Source organism: Antechinus flavipes, chromosome 6 (genome assembly GCF_016432865.1).
Source record: "Antechinus flavipes isolate AdamAnt ecotype Samford, QLD, Australia chromosome 6, AdamAnt_v2, whole genome shotgun sequence".
Lineage (NCBI taxonomy): Eukaryota > Metazoa > Chordata > Mammalia > Dasyuromorphia > Dasyuridae > Antechinus > Antechinus flavipes.
The window spans coordinates 162571780-162590336 of record NC_067403.1 but is presented as its reverse complement, the minus strand read 5'-3'; the positions used below and the strand labels follow the sequence as shown (position 1 = coordinate 162590336).

Below are 18557 nucleotides of genomic sequence, written 5' to 3'. Positions count from 1 at the left end.
AACGTCTACAAACAGGTGGAGGAAAGCTGTGTTCAAGGAGTAGCAAGGACGGTCAGTGAAACTCCATTAAAAAGAGTATTGAGGGGAATAAATATGAGAGACTAGAAAGGTTATGAATAAATATAAATGTTAGAAGACTTTCTCTTTTGTCCTTGTGGTAATGGGGGCTATTGGAGTTTGTTAAGTAGTGAGGGGTGTATTATGGACATACTTGTTGTAATAATTGTGCCTCTTGCTTCAGGTGGATTACTATCTTTATAGTCTAATAGTATCAAGAAATGTTATAGTTGGAAGAGGGCTTTGAAATAATTCTGCCCAGAACTCTTCTTTTTTACATACAAGAAATTGAGAATCTGAAAGGCTATGACTTGCACAGGAATATGCAGATAGATTATAAATAGTAGAGTCAGGATTTGAATCTGGATCCTTAGGTCCTAGAATCTTTATTCTTTTTCTGCCTAATGTTTATTCTTTTGAATGAATGTTAAAAGAATTTGTGCTCTTAATTTCACTAGATTTTAGATAACATTTTTAGAGAGAAATTTTATAAAAGCTCACTCTTTTCTGAATTGGTTTGAACTTTATTCTTTAAAATTTTCCTTATATTCTGGGTAAAAATGATGAGGTTCGGCTCCCCTCAATTCCCGGTCAGGAGCCAGAAATGATGAGGTTCGGCGCAGGGTAGAGAGTTGTGAGAACCCTCTTCTAGTTGGCACAGGTCCTTCATAAATGAATTTATGAACCCGAAAAGTTAAATTGGCAAAAGAAATTTATAATTAGAATTGAGAAGTCAGCTTTTTCAGGCTGACTTCCTTAGTGGCAGGGTCCTGACAGAGAAGTAAAGATCTAGCAGAGAAATCCCAACAGAGAGGTAAAGAGGGGTAGGAGCCTGTCAGAGAAATAGGTGAGAGATAAAGAGGGAGTAACACTGAAAAGAGAATGTCTTTTCATTGGGCAGAGGGTCGCAGCTATTCTAAGGGGAGAGAGAGGTTCCTTGGCATGATTCCTGCTTTTGGTCCTCTGCAAGGAATTGAGCTGAAGGAAGCTTGTTAGATGGGTAGCTCTTGGTGGGGGCTGGGAACAGTTTGAGTTGAAATCAGAATAGAGAATCTTCTAATTGAATGAGTGTCCCTGGACTAATCTCCAACTTAGTAGAGTTGAGTAGAACTCTCTGTCTCTAGGTTGGGCTAAGTAGGATGTGTCCTGGACTCAACTAGTCCCACCCAGATAACAGAATGAAACCACTTTATCTTGATTCCCTGGGGTGGGTTTTTCAGGGGAGAGCTTCTTTGAGGAAGTTTCCCAAGTTTTCTCCCCAAAATCTGAGTTTCAGGGCTCCCCTCGTCAAAAATACTTAATTATAATTTTATCATAAAGGCTTTTTTAAATACCTTGCATATTTTCTCATTAATACTCTTTGGATGTATTTCATATATGTTAATGCTTTTGATTTTTTTGTATATGTATGGTTGTTTTTTACCTGGTAGATATCTCTTAGGATTTCATTCTTTGAAAAGGGTTTTTGCTTCCAAAATGATGCAGCACCTTTATTCAAAATGAGCTATATGACTTTTTTCCTCGGGTTATACTGTTAAACTTAAATTCTAGGACTACAGATTCATAATTGGAAACACTTTGGAGGCACTAAGATCTTCTATTCCAAGGTGTTGTTCTTTAATAGAAAAGAATTCTACTACCTAGAGAAATGTGCCCAACATCACCCAGGGAAATGGTAGGATAGGAATTTAAACAAATCCAGGTTCTTAATTAATAGTGCAGTACATAGAACACTGGCTAAAGCTCAGGAATTCTTTAATTCAAATCTGATTTTACATACTCAATTCCTACTTCACCTTTCTTTGCCTCAGTTCCCCCAATGGTGATAGTAGGGAATAATAATAGTATCTACCTCCCAGGATCATTATGAAGATCACATGAAATAATATTTTAAAGGTGATCAATGTGTGTCTAGATATAAGTGTTTATTTTCTCTGCAAATTTGTTATCTGAAATATCAATTTTAATCTTGCTTTACTTCATTAGCTGTGTGTTCTTGGTCACATCCACTTAATTGAGGTCTGCCTTAGTTTCTTCATATGTAAAAAAGATGTAAAAATAGTGCTTATCTTCCATGGTTATTCTGAGAATCAGATTAGGTAATATTAGAAAGTACTATTTGAATATTTGCTCTTCTTATTGATATACTTTCCACCTAATACTGTGGTACTAAAGCACTCATGGAAGAGAGGGACTTTGATTTGTCTCCCTCATGCCTCACTTCTGCATTAGTGTTTTTGCTTTCCTTGTTATCTAGGAATAACTTTTCTTCACTTACATTTGACCATGGATTTTAGCCCTTTTGGAAAATAGAAGGGAATACTTATATTTATTTATTTTTCCATTTCTACAAGTAGGAAATTAAAATCATTCTATATGATATAGAATTAAGGTCATCAAATTAAGATATAGAGTAGGCATTGCCTTTTCAGATCTTTACCTAGCTATTTATTATCTTTTTTTTTCTGTCTATGTTGAAGTGGTTATAATGTTGTTGTCCTCTACCTGTTTTTGGAGAGAATTCTTTTTAAAACTCTTTGAGAACAAAATATAAAAGAAGTTATTTGTATATACTGAGAGGGTGAGATACTACAGGCTTGATCATACTTATTTGTTTATGTAATATGCAGGTAACCAAAGTTAAATGATGTTGCAATACAAATTAGTAAAGCAAGGGATAGTTCCCCTGTCGGATCTTTGGAGAAGGAAAGAATTTATGACCAAAGAAGATCTGTAGAATATTATAAAATGCAAAATGGATAATCTTGGTTAAATTAAAAACAAACACACACACAAAGCACAAACAAAACAAAAAATACAGCCAAGATTAGAAGAGAAACAGAGAATTGGAAAACAATTTTTATAGCCAGTGTTTCTAATAAAGGCCTCATTTCTCACTTTATTTTATTTTATTTTTATTTTTAAATAACTTTTTATTGACAGAAGGCTTCATTTCTCAAATACACTTCCAAATCAAGTGGGTAAGAATATGTCATTCCCAAGTTGATAAGTGGTTAAAAGATATGAACAGATAATTTTCAAAAAAAGAAATTAAAGCCATCTAAAGATTTAAAAAATGCTCTAAATATTGATTAGAGAAATGCAAATTAAGTTAACTCTGAGGTACTACTTCCCACTTTTAGATTGGCTAAAATGACAGAAAAGATGATAAATGTTGGAGGTGATGTGGAAAAACTGAGATAGTAATGCCTTGTTGGTGGAGTTGTGAACTGATCCAGCAGTTCTGGAGAGCAATTTGAAACTATGCCCAAAGGATTTTAAAACTGCATATCCTTTGATCCAGCAGTACCTGTAGTGGGTCTGTATCCCAAAGAGATTTGCCCATGAGGGCAATACTGTTGGTAGTAATTCTTTTTGTGGTGTTGTTGAGGGGTGAGATACCCTAACAACAATGGGGGTCCCCAAGCTGGTGTCACAGATTTTGCAAAAGAATTCACAGTCCCTGTCTCCAAGCAAGGTTTGGCAAAAATGGATTTATTCTTCTCACCCAGCACCTCTTAGTGAGAATTTCCTAATTAAGAAGATAGCAAAGATTGGGATACAGAGTCTTAATTTTATTTAGCCTTCAATGGCTTGTGGCTACGAGTGATTTGTAGGGCTAATTTCCAAATCAATAAGAGTGGTGATTATTTTCTAGGCCAAAGTGATTCTCAGATCCATTGGAGGTGGGAGTTTCCTCTTGGGAACCTGGTGGGAGGATGGGGATCATTTAGGAATTTTCCCAGAGGCCAGAAGGAGTTGAAATTCAGGGTTTTTTCCCAACTCAGGCCCACTCCCCTAAAGATCAGGTGGACACAGAATCCTACATCAGTGGTAAGGAATTGGAAATTGAGTGGATGCCCATCAGATGGGGAATGGCTAAATAATTTATAGAATACTATTGTTCTGTAAGAAATGATGAGTAGGTTGATTTCAGAAAAGCCAGGAAGACTTATGTGAACTGATGTGGCGTGACGGGAACAGAATCAGGAGAACATTGTACACAGTTGCAGCAAGATTATGTGATGATCAGCCATGATAGATTTGGCCCTTCTCACTAACAGTGATCCAAGATAGTTCCAATAGATTTGGGATAGAAAATGCCATTAGCATCCAGAGAGAGAAGTATGGATACTAAATATAGATTGGAGCATAGTATTTTCACCTCTTTTGTTTTTGTTTGCTTTGTCTTTCTTGTGGGTTTTTTGTTTTTGGTCTGATGTTTCTTTCCCACCATGGCCCATGGCAAAAATGGAAATATGTTTACAAGTATTGTGTATATGTGTGTATATCCTATATCAGAATGCTTGCTGTCTTGGAGAGGGGGAGGTAAGATAGGAAGAGAAAAAAAATTTGGAACACAAAACCTTACAAAAATGAAAACTGTTTTTACATGTAATTGGAAAAATAAAATACTATTCAGAAAAATAACAACATGATTTTGCTATAATGGATATAGGCTTGAAAAAATTTTAAAAATTCTTGAATAATTGAAAAATATATAAACTTTATGTAATTAAAGTAAAGATGAAGATAAAATGCTTTATTTTTTTCCTTCAAGAATTCTTCTCTTCCTTCGTCTCTTCCTGAACCTCTGACTGCTAGTGAGGCCGCTGCTAGGAAAAACCAAATAAAAGCCAGGTAAGCAAAACTAATGCCATTCGTAATATTTATCCTAATGATTTCAATACTCTTTTATTCCGGAATCATTTCTCTTAAAATATTTTGTTCTTTAGAGATGGGAACAGTCACTGTAGTTAGCAAGCATAAAATAAAGTTTTATGTTGAGTTCAGTGTTTGACATCAATCCCTTTTGAAATTATCAATCCCTGAAATAAAGAAGTCCTTGTTTGTTATTAGTAGTTGTACAATGAGCCTTTTAAAAGGTCTCTTGATACTTTAATCACATGGGAGAGCCAGCTTGGAACTCAGATTCCTTCTTTGTCATTTTTTTTAAAAAGTCTTAACTGGTAAACAAAATTTTAGTTTTTTTTTTTTTTTTTTTTTTTTTTTTTCCCCTTTAAAGGGAGGAAGTGCTTATGAGATATTTTTAAGGGACAGCAATCTTGTATATACACAACTATTAAACCATTAAAATAGTCATCCTTTAAAACAAAGATTAAAATTTTAAAAAATAATTTAAATTATGCTCTTTGGCACAGGTTTGTGTTGATGTGATTTTTTTTCCCACCTGTTTTCAGTTTATTTTAATAAACATTTGTAAGATGTGTAAGATTTTATGAAAGGTGAAAAATGTTATAAGCTCTTGGAGACAAAGTCTTTCCTACTAGTAAGGGAATATGATGTTTTCAAAGAGATGTAATATAAGTTAATAGTGTAATAAGTGAGTAGAGAGAGCTCTACAGAGATAATATAAAGTTAATTGTTTAATAAATGAATAGAGAGAATTCTTCAGAGAGAGGAGGAAAGATCACTTTTAGATAGAAAAATTAGAGAAAACTTTTTAGAGGAGGTAGCACTTGAAGTAGTTGTTAACCTTGGCTGAGAAGTGGGTAGAACCTCTTACAGATGAAAATAATAGCCTTTGGGAATGCAGGGGATGATGGGTAATAATGAGTTAGAAAAGGTTGGTTGGAATGCTCAGGGAAAAATATGAAGTAATAATTAAAGTTGAGATGAGGAACTCCCAGGCAGGCTGTTATAAAACCCTTGAAATAATTTGCATAATCAACCATCTTTGGTGAGGGTGAACTAAAAGCTAGGTAAAACAACCATCCATTGCTTGGGTTAAATTTCCAAATTACCCTTGGCATAAAAAAAAGCTCCCCACCTCAACTTTAAAGGGAGATGGGAGCCAAATGTGGAGGAAATGTCTGAGGCCAAATAGAAGGGGAAAATGTCTTCTGGACTCCTAGTACAGCACTCTCTCCTTTTCTTTTTTTTTTTTTTCCCCTGTCCTAATTTATAAAGGCTATGTTTTTACTTTTTGGATTCATTAATTCATATTTCAAAAAAAGAAAAAGAATTGTTTTGCATAAATCACTTCACCCTGTTTGCCTCAGTTTCTTCCTATGAAAAATGAACTGGAAAAGGTAATGCTGATCTTCTCAAGTATCTTTCCCAAGAGAACCCTAAATGAGGTCATGAAGCATCAGAAGGAACTGAAACAACTCAACCATAAACAACAGAAAAAGACTGTTATTTGGGAAACCCTGAATCTCTGTTGCATATAGCAAGTTTTGAATTTCCTCTGCTTTCTTTGGATATTTAAAAGTATTATTTAAAAATCCTTTAGTAATTCTCTTTTGTCTTCTCTCTATTAACTTTGCCCTCTTCTTGCCTCTCCCTTTTCCAGCTTGATCTCTGTCCAAACTTGAGTCTAGCATTTCCAGTTGCATAGTGAATATTTTGCTATTGAATATTCCATAGATATATGTGGGACAGTGACCCTTACCCAAATTAAAATAAGAAACTCTGAAGGTAAAAAGCAAGAAAAGGATTTATGATGATCCAGCAAGAAAGAACAACTTCCAACAGACAAGGTGACAGTAGAGGAGTGCAAAGCACAAACTATACAACACAAGATTAAATAGACCCTAAATGCAGAAATCCCCACCTTTTCTCCCAATGTCTCGGGTTTACACTCTAAATGGGGAAATATTTCCCAGAAACAAAAGAATACTGATAAATAACAAACTCTTAACTCAAATTTCCCTCGAGAACTGCTTATACAAGCAGATATTCTTGGATGAGAGAATTCTATTCTTGAATTCCCAAAGCTATTATCACCTTTAAAAGAAGTACTTAAATGCTAATTAAGAGGTGAGGGGAAACCCAGAGGGAAAATGTTCATCCAAAACAATCAAACACCTGCAGCTTTTTAGCTATATAGTTCATTTTGTGACTTGAGACCGCTATAACAATTAGGACATAGTTCAAGTCCTTATTCCTATGAAAGGTTTTTACTCTATTTATCCCATCAGATATCTTGTACTTATCCTTTCCAGAACTGAACTAATTTTCTTTTTCCTTAAATCCTTCCTAGTTTCCTCTTACTATTTATAGCACCCACCATTAATCACCCAAGCTCTCATTCTAGTTGTCATTTCTCAATTACTTTGTAATTCTCACCCCATATATTCAGTCTGTGGTCAAGTATTGTTGCTTCCTTCCAACATCTCTTATTTTAGTCTCTTTCTCTCCTTGGATACATCTGCCACTCTGATACAGGCTCTTATCACACCTGGACTATTGAAAGAAATTCCTTGTGATTGGTCTCTCTTAACTCCAGTCAGTTCTCCACTTAGTTAGCTGTCAGTGATTTTGCTAAAGCACAAGTCTGACCTTATCACTCTCCAATTCATTAAACTATAGTGCCTCCCTTGTTACTTCAGGATCAAATATAAAAATTTTATACTTGGATTTTAAAGCCTTTCACACTCTGACCTTTTCCTTGCTCTTGCTTTTACTTACATTACATTTTACTTATTAGCATGCATTCTACAATTCAGCTGTGTTTTGGTTTTTTGTTTGTTTTGTTTTACTTTGCAGACTGGTCTGTAAAACCCTGACTGACTGATTTTTCCTGACTGTCCCTCAGGCCAGGAATGTTTTTTCTCCTAGTTTCCCTGGTTTCTTCAACACCTACCTCAAATCTTCCTTAATACTAGTACTTTCTCTCTGAAATTGCCTGAATATATCTTGTATGTAGACAGTTGATTGCATAATGTGAGGTCTTTGACATTAGGGACTATTTTTGCTTTTCTTTTGTAGTCCCAGTGATGTGATTTGAGGCCCAAAATGATGTAAATAAGGTAGACACCAGATGATAGCAGGCACCAAAGTTGGGGTTTGGTCATGTGAAGAATTCATAATGCCCATTCTCTTTAGCAAAAGGTAGATTTATTTAGGGAAGAGGTTAGAGACAAAATGAAAGAATACAATAGACACTGTGAATGGTAAATATGAAATATAGAGTTGGGAGAACTTATGAAAGACACATTCCTCAGTGGAACTCACAATTACCTTGTAGACTTAAATTAATCTACTTATTTAGTGCCATACCAGTCAAACTGGTAAAAAAGATATTTTTTAACATACCTAGAAAAAAATAATGACAAAGTTCATCTGGAAGAACAAAAGGTTAAGAATTTTAAGGGAATTAATGAAAAAAAATGCCAGTGAAGGTGGTCTAGCTGTGCCAAACCTAAAACTATATTATAAAGCAGCGGTTATCAAAACCATTTGGTACTGGCTAAGAAATAGAGTACTCAATTAGTGGAATAGGTTAGGATCACAGGACAAAATAGTCAATAACTATAGCAATGTAGTGTTTGACAAACCCAAAGACCCCAGCTTTTAAAATAAAAACTCACTATTTGACAAAAAACTACTGGGAAAATTGGAAACTAATATGGAAGAAATTAGGCATTAACCCACACCTAATACCCTATACCAACATAAAGTCAAAATGGATTCATGATTTAGACATAAAAGAGTGATATTATAAGCAAATTAGAAGAACATAAGATAATTTACCTCTCAAATTTGTGGAGAAGGAAGAAATTTGTGTCCAAAGAAGAACTGGAACTCATAATAGATATTGGAACACCAAATAGATAATTTTGATTATATCAAGTTAAAAAGTTTTTGTACAAACAAAACTAATGCAGACAAGATTAGAAGGGAAGCAATAAATTGGGAAAACATTTTTACATTTAAGGGTTCTGATAAAGGCCTCATTTCTAAAATATATAGAGAATTATCTCAAATTTATAAGCATTCAAGCCATTCTCAAATAATAAATGGTCAAAGAATATGAACAGAAAATTTTCAGCTAAAGAAATTAAAACTATTTCTAGTTATATGAAAAGCTGCATTAAATCATTGTTGATCAGAGAAATGCAAATTAAAACAACTCTGAGATACTACTATGCACCTCTCAGATTGACTAAGATGACAGGAAAAGATAATAAAGAATGTTGGAGGGGATGTAGGAAAACTGGGACACTAATACATTGTGGATGGAGTTGTAAACTGATCTAGCTATTCTGGAGAGCAATTTGGAATTATGCTCATGTGTGGGACAAGTCAAATGCAAAACCCCCTTCCCAATCCAATTAACTAATCAGAGACATCATCAAGAACAAAGAGAAAAGCATTTAGTCCCTGCAGGGAGAGGTCCAGAAACACTTGGGAAACACCATGTGCTCCTGGAATCTGGCCAGCTTCCAGCTTGTCTAGGATTTAAAAGCAAAAGACTCGAGCCTTCTCATTGGATAGACTAAAAAGATGTAACCTTGACCAATGGTCACCAATGCTGGCTGCCTCCCACAAGTTCACGTCACTTCCTGCAACTTCCTGCATTTCCAGGTTCAAAATTCATTCCTCCCGAGAGCAAATGATCTCCCCAAGGACCCATTCTGGAAACAGGGATCATGTGACAATACTGAGAAATATTTCATCTAATCAGTCCTGTTCACTCAAAAAATTATCAAACTGTGCATACATACCTTTTTATCCAGCAGTATTTCTATTGGCCTATATCCCAAAGAGATCTTAAAGGAGGATAAGGGACCTGCATGTGCAAAAAGATTTGTGGCAGCAAGAAACTGGAAACTGAATGGATGCCCATCAGTTGGGACAATGGCTGAATAAGTTATGGTACAAAAATGTATGGAATATTATTGTTCTATAAGGATCAGCAGCATGATTTCAAAGAGGCCTGGAGAATCTTACATGAACTGATGCTAAGTGAAAATGAGCAGGACCAGTAGATCATTGTACACAGCAACATCAATATTATACGATGATCAATTCTGATGGACATGGCTCTTTCCAACAATAAGATAGTGATGCAAGTCCCAATGCTCTTGTGATGAAGAGAGCCATCTACATCCAGACAGAAGATTGTGGGAACTGAATGTGAATCACAACATAGTATTCTTACTCTTTTTATTGTTGTTCACTAGCATTTTGTTTTCTTACTCATTTAGTTTCTTTTAATCTGATTTTTCTTGTGAGCCAAGAGAATTTTATAAATATATTTACACATGTTGAATTTAATATATATTTTAACATGTATAACATATATTGGATTGCTTGCTATCTAGGAGAGGGAGAGAAAGAAGGAAAAATCTGAAACACAAAGCTATGCAAGGGTCAATGTTGAAAAATTATCTGTGCATATGTTTTGAAAATAAAAACTTTTAAAAAAAGAAAAAAAGAAAGAAAGGGAGTATCCCATGAAGTTGGAGTGTGCCCTTAGTCAGCAGGCACCCTAAAAGAGTTAATTAACTTAAGGAGAAGTAGGGTTGAGAAGCATAGTAGAGTTAGGGGAGATTCCACATGACATGGGTCAAGGAGAAAGACACACAAGGCAGAGGACTGTGGTGGACTGACCCAGAGGAAGGCAGCAGCCATGGGATGGCCCATAAGTAGATTTTATAAGACATTGAACAAATCTAATCAGTTGCCGGAAGTAGGTTGTAATGGATTTCACTCAAAGAAATATGGTAACCAAACATAACACTTGTTTTAAACATAAACTCATTTGGGGAATCTTGCTTCCAAAGGCAATAATAACTCTCATTTATGTGAAAGCTTAAGGTTCATCTAGTGTTTTACACATGCCATATCATTTGATTATCCTAATAGTCTTGTAAGGTTAAATGTTGTTATTTTCCTCATAGAAAAGATGAGAAATATGAGGAAGAGAAAGATGGAGTGGCCAGTATCATGTGCCAAGAATTGGGTTAAGCGCTGGCCATACAAAGCAAAGATCATACAAAAAAAAAAGAAGAAGAAGAAAGTATGTGACATAGATTGTAGAGATTCATTGTCTGGCTGCCTTCCTTTCCCCTGGTGTTTGTTTCTAGGTTCTGTCTGTTAATGGTTCCATTTGTTTCTTGTAGTAGGTCTTTTCTTTGTGTTGTTCTTCTGGTTGTTAGAGTAAGAGCTGGCAGTCCAGATATTCAAGTTTGGGAGTCTTGTATTCAAATTCATCTCTTTCACTGACTGATTGGAGCTGTGGCAAATGTACTTAATTTGTCTAGATCTCCTTTGCCATACCTGTAAATTTTAGAATGATAATGTCTGTCCTACATTGTGGTCTTCTTCTTCCTTCTTCTTCCTTCTTCTTCTTCTTCTTTCTTCTTCTTTCTCCTTCTTTCTCCTTCTTTCTCCTTCTTTCTCCTTCTTTCTCCTTCTTTCTCCTTCTTTCTCCTTCTTTCTCCTTCTTTCTCCTTCTTTCTCCTTCTTTCTCCTTTCTCCTTCTTTCCCCTTTCTCCTTCTTTCTCCTTTCTCCTTCTTTCTCCTTTCTCCTTCTTTCTCCTTCTCCTTCTTCCTTCTTCCTTCTTCCTTCTTCTTCTTCCTTCTTCCTTCTTCCTTCTTCCTTCTTCCTTCTTCCTTCTTCCTTCTTCTTCTTCTTTTTTATAATATATGATGGTTCTCTGTGAGAGCAGGTTTCTTGGGGAGGTTTTCTGGAGGCAGCCTTAGTTTCAGGTCAAAGTAATAATCACTTTAAATACAGCCAGCTGATAAAATCCAAACGTTTATTTTCTCCTTCCAACTCTTTATCTCTTTACTTGGGCCCGGTTAGCTTTCTTAGAGGCCTCTCTCCCTCCTTGGTTCTAAGAGCTCTTGCTGCTTGTCTTTTAGCTCATCCAGCTTCTACCTCTAGCTCAACTTTGACTAGTGGCTTCTCAATCTCCAACTGACGCTCCCCTCTCAATCTTTTCAACTGAACTCTCCTGACTGAGCTCAGCTGTTTTTATGCTCTTTTAGAGGCGTAAACTCAAAGGTTGACTTCTCCTCCAAGAGTGGGATTATGAGAGGTGTGAATTTGGATATCTCATACTGAGCCCTGAAATCTCCCAAAGGTGTGAATTAATGTATGAGTTAATGTGTGAACTCTCAAAGGTGTTAACTTTAAGCATTGTTTCTATCAATACTAGTGACTTAACACCTTGTAAGGATTTACTCTAATATGTGAACCAGTAAGCATTGTATCAATTCCATTGAGTTAACACTAGGATTCTAACACTACATCAGGATTTTTCTGAGAAGCTCTCAAAGTAAAATATTTAAAAAAAATTTTTTTTAAGAATTTAAAAATAACTTAAATTTCAGCTATTGTTACCATTTTGTTTCAAGTAAATTTCCCTATTTTTCCTCTGTGTAAAACCTCTACTATAATCTAAGTATTCTTCTTACTATCTCTGTTAGATGTTCTGCCTCCTCTTCTTTATTTCTTCACCTGTTATAGTCTTCTTAATAATTTTTGTCAAAATTATATCAGTTCTTTTAGGCCCAGCTCAAATCTGTCTCTTGCATGAAAATTTTCCTAAGTCAGGCAAAGAAATATTTTCATCCTCTTAACTTTCTAACATATACTATGTGTAAATGTGCACGCGCGCACACGCACACACACACACAGCTTTGGAATTGATTGTGCCTTATACTCATAGCACCTAACATAGTACATAATTCTGTGTAAACATTTGATTATTGATAATGCTTAAACACAACTAAGTGCAATATGCATACGATTTTTTATGTGAAAGGTTACATCAGATTTGAAAACAAATTATGTATAAAGCTAGAATTATAGACATAATTTTATTACTAGGGTTCTGTGATTCTTTTTCAGTCTTTAATCTTTGTAAGAAAACATTGTAATCGAGCTCCCTCTTGTGGTGTTTTCAGATATTAAGGAAGGATTGAAAGGTCAGACATTTTGCTTTAAGCTGAATGTAATAGCTGTTTCTGAAAAGAAATGTTTATTCCAAAGCTTCTAGCCTATATATCATTCCAACCATTTTGCTACACACTTTAGAAGCATGAAAATAGCAAAGAATGAAGGGTTAGGACTAACTTGCATCAGAAGTAGCAGGGTTAATTTTTTTTTGAACTTTATTGTTGCTGAAGATGCTCAAAAGCTACAATTGGAAAAAATTTTATGCTTGATTTTGATGCAATGCTGCCATCTTATGTTTCAGTCAATCCAAGGATGAATCTTTCCTCTATTTATTCCTCGAATTTGTGGATCCAGAGCTGATTTTAATACTGTGATTATGACCAGTTCAGGACATTGTCTCAGCTTTAGGTAAAAGACAAAAATAAAAAAAGACAGTACTCATAATTGAGGTGTCTAGGATCAACATAAAATTTGGCACTGAGTCTTGAAAGGAATTATCAATTTTAAGAGGCTGAGGTGAAGAGGGAATCATATGTTGAAGATAGCTTGTCCAAAAGCACAGAGATAGGTGATGAGGTATAAGGTTACAGGACCGCTGGCCAAGGTATCAGGAGTAAAGAATAAATTAAGTGAAACCATATTGTGTAGGAGGGGTGCAAGATGCCCTTTCCCAACTTAACTAATCAGAGACATCTTCAGGTACAAAGAGAAAGCATTTATTTAGTCCCTGCAGGGAGAGGCCCAAGACAAGCACACCTGGGACCTTGATCAATAGTCCCCAATGTTTTTTGCTTCTTGTGGATCACATCACTTTCTGTAACTTACTGTCACTGACTTGGGGTGTATTCTTTAGAGATCTAGGCCCAGAGATCATGTGACTTCCTGCACCCCAAGGTCCAAGGCCTGATCTTCTGACTCTGGGAGTGTAGGGATCATGTGGCTTAGGCCTAGTCTCATAAACTGAGAACACTTCATCTAATCAGTCCCATTCAGTCCCCCCTCTTTTTCATCAGTTTCAGGATTTCTCACCCCAATCCTATTATATATTTCTTCCACTAGGGCATCTCTGTGACCTGGGCCTTCAGGTTGGTCCTTCTTCAATACTACCTGTAATTTACCCTCTACCATTTAGAACCCAATTACTTTCCCATCAGTGAAAGCTTTCAGGAACCACTTTAGCTACTCCTGAATTCGGCTACATCTTGAACTACTCTAATGATTAAGTGCATAAGCAAGTGGGTGACAGGTTATAGCTGCTTAAAACAATGAGCAGGAATCAGAGACCCCACTTCCACCAACTCCACTCTCTGCCTTGGAAATCCTGTCATCACAGAACAGATCAGCATCTGGCAGCCATAGAACTCCAGCACTCAGGGCCTCAGGGGTATTGTCACATCCTTCCCACCTCAAGCAGTCTGGACCTAGATTTATATGGGACAAAAGGAAGAAGGTCTCATCTTCTGGAGCAGCTTCAGGCTAACAAGGGGCATATAACTGGCCCTACCCAGTGGAGTCCAGACTGAAGAGGGGAGACAAGTGACTTGTAGGCGAGGCATTTATGGGGGCTCATCCAGGATCTGTGGTTTCCCAGAGAGATGACTGGGATTCTGATTCAAGTCAGGCATAAGGTTGGGTTTTCTCTGACTATCCTTGAGATCAGACTTTCAGCCGCCCTCTCTGTGAAATATGGGCCTAGGAGAGACACTCAGATACAAACAGAAGTACAAGTCTCCGAAGATGAAAAAACCTAGATAAGAGTGAGCCAGGTAACTTATGCATGCATAATCCACAAGGGCAATGTCTGAGAATGTGTCCTTGGGCTGCATGAGCCCTGGGATCATCAAGCCTAGGATGATCCAGTGTTAAGGGGTGAGTCAGGAAGGAAGTTCTGTTAATTCCACAGGACAACTCTACAGTTGGCTTTGGAAGCTAAATAACTACTTCCAAGCTTGATTGGCTGAGTCACTGAGGGGTTGACTTTATGTATTACAGGAGGTCAGGCTGTGAGATTGGATACTCTGGAGAGAGGGAGCAGTCCAACTCAAATCTTCAGAGCAAAAAATATGAAAAAAATGCACTTGATGGGCTATACATGTATGCGGGAAAGGGATGGGTCTCTTCCATGTAATTTTTGTCTGTGTTTGTGTCTTTGTGCAGAATATCTTTGTCATTTCTGTTCTGTGAGCTAGAATTTGTTAAAAAGAGAAAATCTATTGAGAGTAATGATTGGTCATTTTAAGATTCCAAGGTGCTTAGCATAAAGCAAATGTTTAAAAATGTTAAATTGGGACCTCCTAGAGGAGGATAGTGCATATCGTAAAGAGAGTCTCTTTTTTCTCCTTACCCCATTCCCTGACTGCAGCAGGGAAATGTGGGGCCAGAGGGAGAGAAAGAAACTGCTCAATCAGTTTAGTGGAATTTGTTATTTGAGATATGATAGTAAAAGCAGTTTTATATTATTGTTTATTTAAGTTAAAATATAAGTTATTAAAACAACGTTCCTGTAGCTTACCATAGGGGAAGTCATGTTTGTATTCCCCTAATTAGATGGTATGTTGCTTTCTAAAGTGTATATTGGGTAATTTGTAAAAGTATGAGTTATGTCTTAAAATTTTGTTAGCTCTGCTGGATATATGTATAAGTTTTATGAAATGTGGTCCAAAATTATTTAATTATGAATCTTAAAATTTTAAAGTGACAAAAAAAGGATGATTTAACAACAAGAGACAAGAAAGATTGTTTTGCAACAGCAATTAATAGTTAGAATGGAGCATCTAGTTAGAAGGGTTGATTTGGGAGCATGTTAGAGAAAGGGAGAGAGTATGTTGGAGGAGGAGAGTGTTTTGGAATCGGGAGGGAGGGGAAAGAGAGAGAGAGAGAGAGAGAGAGAGAGAGAGAGAGAGAGAGAGAGAGAGAGAGAGAGAGAGAGAGAGAGAAGGAGGGAGGGAGGGAGGGAGGGAGGAAGGGAGGAGAGAGAGAGTGAGTGTGTTGGGATGAGTTATAGGGTAAGAGATGGTGTGAGATCAAAAAAGAAAGAGAGGAAAATGACATGTTGGAAATAGAGGAAAAAGAGAAGCACAGCATGTTGGAAAAGGAGAGAAGAGTTAGGTTGCACAGTAAGGAGCAAGCTCCTAGTGGAACTTGCCATTTGCTAGGGGAAAAGACACACCATAAAGTTGTTGCATGTCTTTGGCTGGCGCACTGGATCTTGGGGGACTTGGTACCCTAAAAAGGTTAGCTGTGAGAAGTGGAGGTAGGGAAGCATGGTAGAGTTGGGAGGGCTGCCAAGTGATGTGGGGGAAGGGTGAGAGATCCTCATCAGGTGACATTCTAATTTCCCTCTCCCCAACAAGGTGTGGTGTGGCTGCTTTTTAACAAACTGCAGTTCTTTGGAGTTCCCCCTCCCTTTTGCTGGCTGAAACATTAATTGCTTATATTGTTTAAAGGAACAGCCTACATTTACTTGGTGCTAATAACTGAATGTTTTATTTTTATTTTTCAAGTCTATAGCTGCTGTAAGAGGTTTGTTGGAATCACAAGTTTTCTGAAAGTGATTTATTTCTACTAAAGTGTCCCATCTGTCTTCAGCAAATTATTTAATGTTTATCCAAGTGCATAATGGCCTCCTTGTTTAAGGAATATGATAGCAAATGTTATCTATAGCTTTCTTGAAGTACCTAGAGCAGTTTTAACCTGATTTGATAAAGTTTGTAGGGCTATATCCAAAAACTTTATGGGGACTCCTCAATAAAAGGAAGTTGACTTAACATTTTTTTTAAGAATGAAGAAAATGTTAATTCTGATAAGGTTGTTTTATGTAAAATTATGATATTCTATATTCTCTATGAGTTTTAATTGAGTCATCTTAAAATTGTGCCCCTAGGACTCTGAAAATAATAGTTTTTGCCTTTGTCCCTTTGAACATGTTTCTGTTATGGACGATATGCAATTTAGAATTTTTCTATGTATTGGCCATTTTAAAAGCAAAATGATTTGTGTAATGTTGAACTTAACTATCTACTTAGATATGAAAAATAAATTATGAATCTCTTACTGTGATCCTTGAGAGCTAGATTCATCTGAAGCTTTGATTAATGAGAATTATTATTGAAGATAAAATTTCTTGAGACTGCAGCGGATCCTTCTGACTCAATTTCCCAGTGGTGTATATCCCAGTGGTGGGATAAGAACCTACCTGATTATTCTTGAGTCTGACTTAAGGTGGAATTGTTAAAAACTAGGACAGTTACCTGAAGTAAAATTGCATTAAGGATGCTTTATCCTGTATGTGCTCTCAGGTCAAGACCTGAAAGACCAGTTTTGATGCTATTTAAATCATGTCCCTGATTTTTCCTCTTATAGCAAATTTTTGTAATCAAAGCCAGTGGAAGAGATGAGGCACAATACAAATATATAAATGATATTTTGATTTGTAGCCCAGACCGGGAGGATTCTGTGGTTGCTGTTATAAAATCTTTAACTCTTTTGTTTCCTGAGGCTAGAGTTTTTGTCTGAAGGCCTACTTTGCCTAAGTATTTGGGGCCACTACCACTTTCCCTTTTGCTTAGTGAGAAAGGAAACAACCCTAGCATGCCCTGATGAGGCCAAGGTTTTTAGGACCCTGAAGGCTAAACTAATTTGCCTACATTGTGTGTTTTTACATTATATGTTGAAGGAAGGAGGGGCTAGATCTTAGGGGTCTCTGGAACCCTATTCTGGACCCCTTGCTTACTTCTCAAAGGTCTATACTGACTTCAAATGTGTTTTTTATGTTTTGCATGATCATGGGGGCTATATGGAAAGAAAAGGGATTTTTGACAGCCAAACAATTCCCCATTAAGTATGAAGGGGAAATAATTACTGCTATTTGTCCATGAACCTAGAGAGGTTTCTGTTTTTTGCTGAAGAAAGGGGAATTCACTTCAGGTGAAGGGAAACACGCTTACACATTAGCTGCCCATTTGCCCCCAATCATGGCACTTTTAATTCCCCAATTCCTAACTCCTGCATTCCCTCATATAGTTCCCAGGCACCGGGACTGTTCTGAAACAGGACTGTTAAAAAGGCCTACACATGTGCCCCTTGCAGGGGCTTCAAACTCTTTTAGGTTTTGTTAACATCTGTTCTAATTGGGTAAAAGCCTTACCTTGTAAGGCTCTACATTTTCTCCTGGGGGAGGTCATACTCATTGAAGGGCATGCTATTCCACCCATTGCCCCTACTCCTTCGAGGAAACAAAAGCAAAAATTTGGGAAAACATTCTTTAGTATCTATCCTAGGAAAGCTGTTTGGACAAGAGGCATTTGTGATAGTCTGCCTCATCTCCCACCTCCAGTCTTCTGGGTTGGGTTCCTGGTCACTGTCCCTAGTAACTCCATATTAACTCCACTTTTATTTATTCTTTCTCTTTTGCTCATATTTAGAAATTACACATATTTTAATATACTTGTGAGAGTTGCTTCTTTCAGACTCTGAATCATGAAATTCCAACCACTTGGTCAACCTGAAATCACCTGGTGCCTGATTCTGACATTCAGCACCGGATGTTGCTGCCGCCACCTACAAGTCACTTGTCTCTCTTCTTCAGTCCAGACCTCATTAGGCAGAGCCAGCTGTATACCCCTTGAAGCAGCTCCAGAAGATGAGACCTTCTTCCCTTTGTCCCATATAAATCTAGGTCCAGACTGCTTGAGGTGGGAAGAATGTGACAATGGCCCTGAGTGCTGGAGTTCTGTGGCTGCCAGATGCTGATCTGTTCTATGATGACAGGATTTCCAAGGCAGAGAGTGGAAGTTGGTGGAAGTGGGGTCTCTGATTCCTGCTCATTGTTTTAAGCAGCTAT

General features: G+C 36.9%; 1 protein-coding gene across 2 annotated transcripts in view; it reads left to right on the top strand.

The window, feature by feature from the left end:
- Positions 1 to 18557, top strand: part of BMP2K (BMP2 inducible kinase) — a 108612-nt gene that overhangs the window by 54442 nt on the left and 35613 nt on the right. For both annotated transcript variants that reach the window (XM_051965099.1, XM_051965098.1), the window contains exon 9: positions 4619 to 4698. In XM_051965099.1, coding sequence (XP_051821059.1) covers positions 4619 to 4698 — 80 coding nt within the window. The remainder of the gene's footprint in view (positions 1 to 4618; positions 4699 to 18557) is intronic.